Below are 12,409 nucleotides of genomic sequence, written 5' to 3' on the forward strand. Positions count from 1 at the left end.
CTTACATTTTGAAAAGTAAGGTACTGCTACGGTCTAGAATTTACCTACCAGGGCGGAAGCCTACAGCTCCACATGAGTTGAACAAAATTTTGATTATAACCCAGTTATAAGTTAATCTGAAGAGAAAAAAAATCCAATTCTATAGGTAAGGTAAAGTACTGCTTTGAACATTTTTACCATGGGTTTGTAGGCCATTTGCATCATAATTATCTGGGCACTTCAATAATGATGTCTTTGTTTGTTTGTTTTGGGGGTTTTATCATGCTCATTAGGAAAAATGTTGTAACATGTAAACTGTGAAAGTTTTTTTTTTAAAGAATTATTTTATTTATTATTTCTTTTTTTGTCGTTTTAAACCTTGACCAGAGAAAGAAAGAGAGGGAAAGTGAGAAAGTAAGCTGCCAGGTCTGGTACTGGAACTGCAGTCGGCCATGTGGGAATCCAGCATCTCAACAACACGCCACCTGCTGGCCTCGACTGTGAAAGTTTTAAACAGGCACTTTTCTGCCTACTTCCTTTTTTTAACTGAAATATACATAAAAGGTAAACTTTTTTTTTTTAATTTTTCCACCTATCAAATGTTTCCTCCCCTTGCACCACATACTCACCCGTCACTTTTATAGTCTCATTTCATACACTATATCTTACTATTAATATACCTTTGATACCACAGTTAATACAAAATAAAAGTCATAAATATAATATGTAACACTTTTGACTATGTTTTCTATGACTATTTCTGGAGGCTGACTGTATAACTGTCATGCATATATATACCTAGGTCTGCTTGCTCCTTTTTCTTTGATATAGAAAAAGCAACAAAAATGAAAAAGAAAAAGGGCTACATTCAAATACGAGCTCAACTGCTAAAAATATGACAAACTTTTTTAAAAATTCAGATAAGTCAACTGCTGAATCACATAACAGACTGTTAGCAGCTAATTTAACACATACAAGCCATAAAAAAAAAAGATCTAAGTGAAAGCAAAACATAACTATTTATATAAATAACTTCTAAAACCCAGGAGCACAAGGAACAAAAACTTATATCGGATTTAACCGTTAGATCTAATTCACCAAACAATTATTCTTTCTCTTCTTTTTCCCCTTTTATCCTTTCTTCCAGAAGTTGTAAATAAGAAGGTAAATACCAAGAGCAAAAAACTTTAAAAATATACAAACCCAAGAGCTAACCTCTGGATAAATTAAACAGTAATTTTACCCTCAAGGTCAATACTTCAGGGAAAAAACTTTGAGTTCTACACATTCCCCAAAATAAGATTCAACTAGTTTAAATTTAAAAGTGAATTAAATATATTAACATATTAGAAATGAAAGAAATACCTTCAGCTGAGGCTTTTCATCATCCTTTAGAGAAGTATCATCTGCGTGCTGAGGAACCAAAACAAATTCTTCACTGTTCAGGGCAGTCACAGAATCAGATGACCCACTAACCTTCTGTAAGGAAGCTCTGACCTCCATTTCTGTTCTGCAAACTTTTCTTCCACATCCACTTGCCAAAACTGCAGGATTTAAATATATATGTGTTAAATAAAAACATTAAGTAATAGAGCTTTAAAAATGGTCCATCTGAAGAAGAATTTTGCTGTCTAGATAACTATTGCAAAATCAGGAAGGCTAATTTCTTGGGAGGGCCACATAATGGAAATGTACTCTCTTCACCCTGAGCTTCCAGACTAAAAGAACCATATTGTTCCCTGAAAAACAACACAAACAAGCCCGTATCTCAACTAAACAGAATGACCACTGTTTATCTCATGCTCTCCTCTTATTTCTCCTAGAAATACTGTTTTTGTTCTTTGTAATAAATATAATTAATCGTGATATGCCTACAAATTCAGACAAAAAATACATCCACTGAAGTTATTTTGTCAGTTCCAAATGCTTCTTGAAAAACTTACCTCCTCAAAACTAAGTTCTATAGCTTAAAATACTTTTTCTGGGTCATTGAAGGTGACTGACTAATCTAGATTTCAATACCTTAAGTCATTTATCTCTTCTTCTCCAGACACATTGCCACTTACAACACCAAATACAAACGAAAAATTATTTCAACACTGGAGTCACATAGCAAACATGTTTCAATAATCAATCAAATACAGTGTAATTCTGTTTTCTGGATAGAACTCTACTTCTTACACCACATAAACTCAACTCCCTATAATTTCCAGAAGTTTATATATTTACCCAACTCTTTTTAACTGAAGACATACTCTATAAAACAGATACTGTGCTCAACCCTGAGATCACACAAGTGAACAAGGTAGATCCTGGAATTTACACACTAGTGAGGAAACCAGCAAGCAAATAAGATAATCCCAAAATCACTCTACAAGCAGGACAAACAGGCGGGAACAAGAGAACATACTGACCCATGCCCAAAATACTCCCCAAAATGTTCTCTTTTTCTCTAACTAGGTTACTTTTTCATTGTCACATAGTAATGTGATTACAATATTTCATTTCGCCATTAGGTGGCACTATCACCACTACTGTTAGGGAAAAAAAAAATATATATATATATATACTTCCAGCCTCAAGTTACACTTTTAAAAATGAATTACTGTCCATCTTTACCAAAAAAAGTTTCCAAGAAAATAAAAATAAATAACTATGCTCCTAGACTAGTATAATTAGTTAGCCATTATTATTTTTGTTATGTGTGTAAATATACTTTCTTTTTAAAACCCTTCAAACACATTCATCTGCCCTCTAAATGTTTTTCTCACTCTGCATATTCTGAATTTATGAAAATACATTATGTGGTATAATAAGCCATGTCTATAGTTTTCTATGCTGCACTACCATGAATCCTTGATTGCCAAGATATCACACATTCCAGCTTTCTTTCTGTGCTCTTTCCCACTTTAGCTCTTTTTCTCCCCTTAAAATGCCTGGCTCCTTCAGGTATCAGTTTTTTGTTTTGTTTTGGTTTTGGTTTTTGGTTTTTGGTTTTGTCTTTGTTTTTGTTTTTGTTTGAGAGGTTTTCACTATAGGGCGCATGCGCTCATCAGAAAGACAGAGAGACAGAAAGCAAGAAATCACCCCCCGGGGGGGATGGCCACGCCACAATCCCTTCTCCTCCATTCTCCTCTCAGGATCTTGGGCATGCACGCACATGCACCCGGCCTGAGTTTAAGCCACTGGGTCTGGGACTTGAACTGTGGTCGGCTACGTGGGAGTTCAGCGACATAGCCATTATGCTAACTGCTGGTCCCTCTCAGGTATCGGTTTTAAATCACATATTTAACATGTATTTAATCACTCCCTAATGATGTAACAGAAACTGCACTAGGAACTGGAGACACAATGCTGAGTAAGACCACTGCTGTCCCCTTCTTCCTAGGGCTAACATTCTAACAGAAGAGAAAGACAATATGGAAGAAAATAAATGAGGATTACATATTACAAATAAGTACTACAGAAGGTAACGAGAAGGCAGGAGGCAGTGTGAGCCTAGCTGATATTTGGACTTAAATGAGTGAGCAAGCCATGGAAAGAAATAGGGGTAAAGAACTTCATGTGGAAGAAAGAGCAAATACAAAAGTAATGATGCAAGGAAGGACTTCCTGAGGAAGAGAAAGGAGACCACGGGAGCTAGATAATAAAAAGTGTGGGTGTGAGTAAAATGAGATGAAATATGGAAATCAGGCAGAGAAGTCTGAAGTCACTCGATGCCAGGGTTATCTACAATGAATGAGTCCTTTAGATCTCAAAATTCTCTTTTCTTTACCAAGGAACACTTGGTAGTGCAGTATAACTGATACTCAATAAATGAGTTGAGCAAGTTGTTTAAACTAGGCCAAAGTTCTCACAAATAGCACATATGGAACCAGGATTCAAACCAGGTAGCCTGCCTTCAGAGTACGTGATCTGAGTCACTACATTACACAGTCTTTTAAAGTCTCCTTATCTGTTTCATGAAACCCAGTGCAGGAACCAACCTCAGGACAACATAACTATGCATTAAATCCCCCCATGCTCTCTCCTCCATCAGCACTTTCCTGCCTCTTCCTCCAAAGCATTCTTCTCAGTTAAGTAATATATAGATTACCTGAAACTTATGTTGGAATTTGCATGTTAACTGCTACTAGTGTTTGCTCCATTCAAATAAGATGTTCATTTTGAAAGTAGTTTTAATTCAGGGGAATGTCAGCCATTTTGTCAAGCTAACAGAAAAACTAGTTTACAGGATGTAATTTTGTAACCTCTGCAGAACACAGTGCAGAACTTATTCTTCTACTCAAAATTAGGAGCCCTCTCAAGATAAGAAGAAAACACTTCATCCACAGGCCACAGAGATACTTTTAGCAGTAGCCTAAAGATACCTTATTTGGTGGAACATTGTTTTGAACCTGAACACAAAGAAGACACAGTTTCTCAAATTTGAACACAAATACAAAAATTTGAGGATAGCAAACTCCATACTTTAAAGTATTTCAGATTCATAGTAAGATATAAATAGGGAAAGGTCAGTCTCCTCAACAAATAGTGCTAGTACAACTGACTACCCACATGCAAAAAATGAAGTCGGCCTCTGTCTTAGAAAAGACCCAAAACTTAAAACGGATCTTACATCTAAATGTAAGAACTAAAACTATAAAACTCAGAGGGAAAAAAGAGTAGTAAATCTTCATGGCCTTGGGTTAAGTAATAGTATCTTAGATAAGATATCAAAAGCACAAATGAGAAAAGAAAAAAAAAAAAAATAGACCGTATCAAATCAAAATTAAAAACATTTAGGCTTGAGTCAGCTCTGTGGACTGATGGTTAAGGTTGTTGGATCCCATATGGCTGACCACACAGTTCATGTCCTGGATCTGGCGGCCTGACAAACATGCCAGGCATGTGTGCATGTGTGCCCAAAATCCTAAAAGGAGGGAGAGATGGAAGAGAAGGAATCGTGGTATGATATTCCCCATGGTAGGTGCTTTCTCCTCTCTTTTGTTCACTCACTATTGTGCTCTTTCTCTTCCTCTTCTCTCTCTCTCTCTCTGGCAAGCACAACATCCACTAGCAAAATAATAATAATAATTAGGCTGAAAATAAAACCATCAAGAAAATGGGGGAGGGAACAGCAGTTAGCGTAATGGCTATGTCGCTAGACTCCCATGTAGTCGACTGCGGTTCGGGTCCTGGACCCGGTGGCTTAAAACTCACACCGGGCGCATGTGCGTGCATGCCCAAGATTCCAGAAGGGATGGCGGCGTGGCCATTCCCCCTGGGGGGGGGTGATTTCTTGCTTTCTGTCTCTCTGTCTCTCTCTTGTTTGGCGAGCGCATGCGCCCTATCGCAAAAACCTCTCCAAAAAAAAAAAAAAGAAAATGGGGGAAGAAAATCCACAGGATGAGAAAATATTTATTGATAGAAAATATATACCTTCTAAGTGTCTTATATCCTCATTATATGAGAAACTCTTACAACTCAATAATGAAAAGACAATCCAAGATCTGGTTTTAGGTAGAGTTCAGAAGTCAGCATCAGTCCCTTACAAGAGAGAAGTTGGTGTGTGTATGCTCCATACACTGAATGTCCTTCACTCCCCTTTTGTCCCCGTTTTTCTGACACACACTATAGGCCACAGCTGGGCTCCTAAGTATTTTGTGACCATTACTTTTTCTTTTTTTTAAATACATTTAACCACTGTGTATCATTACAACATACCAAATAAATTTTTCCATCATGAATACACTGCGCATCCATCCAGTCAAAGACATGATCTTTACTTTTACCTCAGGGAATATGCCCATGGCTAGGGAGTTCTGGAAGTATGCACACACCTCCCATACCAACATCAAAAGATTGGAGACACTAAACCCTTTACACACACTGTTATTCTGTTAACTGATAAGATAACCTTTTATTGTAATCCTCAAAGTGTGCAGAAACTAGACCCTTTCTGTCTTGAAGGCAGAAAGCCTGCACTGATCTTTGATTGCTTTACAAATGCATTATTCTTTTTTTTTTTAAAAGAGGTTTTTTGCTATAGGGCGCATACGCTCGCCAGACAAACAGCAAGAGACAGAGAGACAGAAAGCGAGAGATCACCCCCCAGGGGGGATGGCCACGTTGCAATCCCTTCTCCTCCATTCTCCTCACCGGATCTTGGGCACGCACACATACACGCCCGGCGTGAGTTTTAAGCCCCCGCGTCCGGGACGCGAACCACTGTCGACTACATGGGAGTCCAACAACATAGCCATTACACTAACTGCTGGTCCCACAAATGCATTATTCTTAACTTATATCACCTAAGCCTATGCTCTCTGAAAGCACAGATCACTTACCCCACCCAGCTGTCATTGGATCATTTATGGCCAGGCATCACTGATACATCCCATCCTGCTCTGTTCTATGTAAATAAACTCGTGTTTTCCGCTGCTGGACCTCCAGGTCCATTCTTTGAAATTGTTAAACCTTAACAGGCAAGCCCTTCCAGATTTGAGGCTCCAAAAATACTAGCCCACCATTCTTTTCTCATGGAACCTGACACCAAACTCACTGGAAACAAGACAGTATTACTAATCAGAAGTCAGTTCAAAGGACCTGCCTCCAGAGAGACAATAGATACAGATATCACGGATGAAGCCATCTATCAATTCAAGGCAAACGTATCCTTAAATGACTATAAAATTAAGAATGAGACTGGCAGGGGCCAGCAGGTGGTGGGTGGTTAAGGTGCTGGACTCTCATATGACCAGTCACAATTCCAGTCCCAGAACTGGCAGTTTGATTTCTCATCTTCCCTCTCTTTCTTTCTTTCTTGCTTTCTGGTGAGCACTTGTGCCCTGTAGCAAATTTTAAAAAAATAATGATGAATAAAACTAAACAAATTCTTTTTAAAAAGAATTATTTTATTCAACTTAATTATTAATTTATTCTCAATCTGATTGATTGATTCATTCATTCATTTATTTTAATTTTCACCAGAAAGGGACAGAGAGAGGGAAAGTGAGAAAGCAAGTCACCAGGTCCAGGACTCGAGCAGCAGTCAGCCATGTGAGAGTCCAGTACCCCTAACCACCATGCCACCTGCCAGCCCCAAAAACTAAATAAATTCTTAAAATAATAATAATAATGAGGCTGGGTTGGCCCCACACATAGCAGTTAAGTGCTGTGTGGAGGAAGCCAGATCTCACATGGCAGATCATGGTTCAAATTCTACCCAACACAGCCTGGGGGAAAAAATGCATCAGGCATATATGCATATATGCCAAGGATCCTCATAAGAAGGAACAATGGAGGAGGGAGTCTCTACAGCATGACCAGGCCCCATTCAGAGGCATGTGCTCACTCGCTCTCTCTCTCTAGCACTTGCTTGCTCGCTTGCTCACTCGCTCTCTCTCTCTAGTGCTTGCTTGCTCGCTTGCGCTCGCGCTCTCTCTCTCTCTCTCTCTGTCTCTCTTGTACTTACACCCTCCGGCATTAAAATGAGAAAGAAAAAATAGAATAAAGCTGTTCTCAACAAACTCGAAATAGTCAGAAATTATCTCAATCAATAAATCCCATATACAAAAAGCCCACAGTCAAATCATGCTCAGTAGTGAAAAACAAAGCTTTGGGGCCATGAGGTGGCATGGTGGTTAAGGTGCTGAATCCCCACATGGCCGACCACAGTTTGAGTCCGAGACTTGGTGGTTTGTAAATCATGCTGGGCACATGTGTAGTTGTACCCAAAATCCCAGGAGGAAAATGGAGGAGAAGGGATTGTGGCATGGCCATCTCCACTGGGGAGTGATTTCTCACTTTCCCTCTCACTGTCTCTCTCCAGCAAGCACAAACACGCTATGGCAAAAACCTGAGGGGGAACGGGGGGAGAGGAGGGGAGAAGGTGAAGACCTGAAAACTTTTTCGCTAAGACCAGAAACAAAACAAAACAAAAAAAGGATCTCCCAAATCTACCCAACAAAGTACTGAAAATCCTCTCTAGAGCAAATAGGCAAGAAAAATAAATAAAAGAAATCCAAATCAAAAAGGAGGAAGTAACATTATCTTTAGTCACAGATGATGTGATCGTGTATGTGGAAAACTCTAAACATGATTCCACTAAAAACTAAATACAAAATACAGCAAAGTTGCAGAATACAAAATTGGCTTACAAATATCATATGTTTTTCTGTGTACTAACAAATAGAAATCTAGGGGGAAAAAAATGAAGAAAAAATTCTACTTATAATAACATAAAGTAGAATAAAATACTTTAATAAGAAATTACTAATAAATAAAATAATATACTTAATCAAGAAGGTCAAAGATTTATACATTGAAAACTACAAAACACAGCTGAAAGGAATTAAAGACAACATAAAAAATTGGAATGACACCTCATGTTCATGGACGAGAGAATGCTTAATATTGCTAAATTGTCCATACTACCCAAAGCAATCTACACATCCAGGGCAATCCATATCCACAGACAGTCTTTCAAGATATAGAAAAAAAATCCTAAAAAATAATGTTCTGTGGTTCGGAACCACAAAGGACCTCAAACAGCCAAACATTCTTTAAAAAGAAGAACAAAGTTGGAGGTCTCACATTTCTATTTCAAAATATATTATGAAGAGGGACCGGCAGGTGGCATGGTGGTTAAGGGCACTGGACTCCCATATGGTTGACTGGGGTTTGGGTCCAAGACCTGGTGCCTTGCTTTCTCACTTTACCCCTCTCTCTCTCACTCTCACGTCAAATTTTTAAAATAAATAAATAAAGAAGGAAAGTTTTTAAAAATGTACAAAGCTACAGTAATCAAAGCAGCATGGTATTGGCATCAGACAGACATATAAACCAATGGGGGGGGGGGGGGGGGGGGCTGAGAGGGGGGGGGGGGGGAAGAGTCCTTGGGGCGAGCAGATGGCATAGCAATTACGTTGCTGAACTCCCACATAGCTGATCGTGGTGCAAGTCCCAACCCAGTGGCTTGAAACTTACATCAGGCGTGTGTGGGTACATGCCCAAAATCCCAGGAGGAGAGCAGAGGAGAAGGGACTGTGGCATGGCCATTCCCCCTAGGGGGTGATTTCCCACTTTCCTTCTCACTGTTTCTGCCCTCCCCCTCCTCCAGTGAGCACTGGATCCTAAGGCAAAAACCCCTACAAAAAAAAATGTATCCTCCTATAAACCCACAAAAATATATATACAGTCAACTAATCTTTGACCATGTTGCCAAGAATACAAAGGGGAAAGCATAGCTCTTCAACAAATGGTGCAGGGAAAACTGAATATCCACATGAAAAGAATAAAATATGACTTATACCATACAAAATGAACTCAAAATGGATCAAACACTTAGATGTAATACCTAAAAATGTAAAACTCCTAGAATAAAAGGGAAAAGCTTCATGACACTGGTCTTGGTAATGATTTCTTTACTATGACACAAAAGATCAGGCAACAGAAACAGAAGTATTAGGCTGCCAAGAAGGTCATGATTTATTTTTCTATATTTTTCTTTGCAAAAATGTGTCATGACTTTCCCAACAATCCAATACATCAAAGTAAAAAAACTGCTGCATAAAAAAAAAATAAATAAATAACGACCATCAGCAGAGTGAAAAAGCAACCGATAGGTGGGATGGGAGGGTTAATATTTTTGAAGCAAATATCTGATAAAGAGTTAACATCAAAACTTTATATGAAGTTGGTGTGTGGTGGCAGTGTCAGCAGCAGTTGCAGTGAAGAGAGTTTGGTGCGATGACACACTATCTTGCTGGTACAGCCCATCAAGAAGCCAGAAAGCAGAATTTATGCTGACTATGAATCTGTGAATGAAAGCATGGAAGGTGTTTGGAAAATGTATGAAGAACATCTGAAGAGAATGAATCCCAACAGTCCCTCCTCCATCACATACGATACCAGTCAGTTGTTTTAGTTCATCAAGGATCTGGCAGACCTCAGCTGCCTTGTTTACCCAGCTGATACCAAGACATATCAGCCATATAACAAAGACTGGATTAAAGAGAAGATCTATGTGCTCCTTCCTCAGCAGGCCCAACAAGCTGGGAAATAACTGAGCTGGAAGCCTTAGGGGGGTGGGAGTGGACTTGGAATACAGGTGTGTACAGCCTGCTGTAGTGAAAGTTTTTGTAGCATAGTACCCTGTTTCCATTTGTTACACTCTAGCCAAGATTGAATGTATTAGATGAAATGTGAGGACCTTGCTCAATCTCAACCCCTGCTGCCCCTTTTTATCCTTTTTTTTAAACATTTTTATGATGATTTAGATGGAGGTTGCTTCTTGTCAGTTAATATTGGTGCCAATCTTTCAAACCGTTCATATCTGTTTTGTAAAACTCACTGTACTAACCCTTCAAGATGGAGTAGGAGGCAATGACACAGTTTAGTTATGTCCTCAAGATAAAGTCTTAGTGAAAATAAATAAAAGTTTTTTCATTATAAAAAAAGACTTTATATATAGTTCCTAAAACTCAATATCAGACAATAACAATGAAAATAATAATCCAATTTTAAAATGAGTAAACTATTTGAACAGATATTTCTCTAAAGATGACATATGGATTGCCAACAGTGTATAAAAATCAGTTCAACATCATGAATGATCAGGAAAATAAAAATCATTTCAGACAGATATCACTTCAGAACTTTTAGAAAGGCCAAAATTTAAAAAAAAAAAAAAAAAAAGATTACAAGTGTGGTAAAGATGTGGAGAAACTAGAAGCCTTCTACAATACTAGTAGGTATGTAAAATGATAACAGCTTCTATGGAAGACCTATGCAGGTTCCTTAAAAAGTTAAAAATAGAACATATGATTCAGCAATCCTACCTCTGCGTTATTTATCCAAGGAACTGAAACTGGGATCTTACAGAGATATTCACACCCCCATGTTCACTGCAGCATTATTCACAATAGCTAAGATGTGGAAAGAACCTAAATGTCCATCAGTGGATGAATGGACACAGAAAATATGGTACACACATACAATGGAATATCTATCAGTTGTCCATAAAAAGATGAAAATCCTGCCATATACAACAACATGGATAAACTATAAGGACAAAAGTAAAATATTTCTGTCAAAGAACAAGTTCTACATGATGACACTTACATGAAGCATTGAAAACATTTGAATTCATGTAAGCAGAAAGCAGCATAGCAGATGCCAGGGGCAGGAAGAAGAGAGGGAGATCGCATGTTATATGTGCCTACTCAAAACAAAACAAAAAAATCAAAAAACCTGCTACTACATATAGAACTCTAGTATCAGAATTTGTGTTGAGGAACTAAATAGAGGTACAGAGTAAAATGGGACACTCTGCAAGGCAAACCCACCTAAAGTTGCCAGTTCATGCAGAGACCTCCCTGAGAATGTGTGCCCATGATTGGGCCAGTTGAGGCTAGGAGTGTATCATAGCACTGAGACCCTGTCAGGAATGCTATATCTCTGTTTCTTTCTTTTTCTCTGTCTCTCTCACATTCAATAAACTAACTCTCGAAAAAAACTTAAAAAAAAAAAAAGCTGTATTGAACAAAATGAGCAGTAAGTATTTATTAAAGATGTTTGCATGCTTATTTCAAGAAACAAAAATAAATATTATCTAACTTTTTTTAATGACGTTGATAGGACCTTGATAATATATTCATCTGTATTTGGCTCATGAAGCTTTAAAAGTCTAACTCCAAAACCAAGGTAAGAAAAGTATACATATACTGGGAATCACTAATCTTCCCATTCCTGGAAGGCCCACTTAATGAAATTTATGTTGAACCTGCAAACAGAACTGAAGAGATAAGGGCCTACTTACAGGACCTAGTGTAAGAGACCGAGACCTTATAAGAAAATTTTTGACCTTCAGGATGATGAATCCAGCAAAGTGATGGACAAACCTTCTGAAGAGACAGTTCATGAACAGAAGACTTTCAGGACCTGGACAATAAAGGAAATCTGAGTTTAACACTGTCTTCACAACTGTGGCCAGCTCTTAACAGCAAGATGTATAATAGCTTTTTGCCTTTACTTTATGAAGTTTTATATGAAAGAGAAAAGAAAGCATGTCTTACTTGAAAAAGCAAAGCATCAAGAACTTTAGAGGTGAGAAGAGAGAGGGCAAAAGGGTCATTTAAATTTTTCTGCAATATTAAGCTGTCAGTTAATAGTAATAAAGACATTTCTAACATTCAAAGCTTAAAAATTGATGGCAAGAAGAAAAAGGGGCTAGCCAGTAACATGATGTTTAAGGCAGGTGGATCTCACATGACCAACTACAAGGTTCAAGTCCTGGACCCAGCAGCTTAGAAAACATGCTGGACATGTGTGCACACGTGTCCAAATCCAGAGAGGATAATGGAGGAGAAGAGACTGTAGTGTCTCATATTCCTTGCGGGATGATTTCTCTTTCTCTCTCCACTCCCATCCCCCAGTGAGCACATAA

The 12,409-nt window shown here is 38.3% G+C and overlaps 1 protein-coding gene and 1 pseudogene across 1 annotated transcript in view; one reads left to right on the forward strand and one right to left on the reverse strand.

Annotated features, from left to right (window-relative positions):
* RABGAP1L (RAB GTPase activating protein 1 like) overlaps positions 1-11,801 on the reverse strand; it is a 762,391-nt gene extending 750,590 nt beyond the window's left edge. The window contains exons 1-2 of the mRNA XM_006153335.3: positions 11,783-11,801; positions 1,345-1,523 (exon numbers count right to left, since the gene is read on the reverse strand). Coding sequence (XP_006153397.1) covers positions 1,345-1,482 — 138 coding nt within the window. The 5' untranslated portion in view covers positions 1,483-1,523; positions 11,783-11,801. The remainder of the gene's footprint in view (positions 1-1,344; positions 1,524-11,782) is intronic.
* LOC102498501 (enhancer of rudimentary homolog pseudogene) lies at positions 9,722-10,027 on the forward strand (annotated as a pseudogene).
* Positions 11,802-12,409: the final 608 nt, after the last annotated feature.

This window comes from Tupaia chinensis, unplaced genomic scaffold (genome assembly GCF_000334495.1).
Source record: "Tupaia chinensis unplaced genomic scaffold, TupChi_1.0 Scaffold000369_1, whole genome shotgun sequence".
NCBI classification, from domain to species: domain Eukaryota; kingdom Metazoa; phylum Chordata; class Mammalia; order Scandentia; family Tupaiidae; genus Tupaia; species Tupaia belangeri.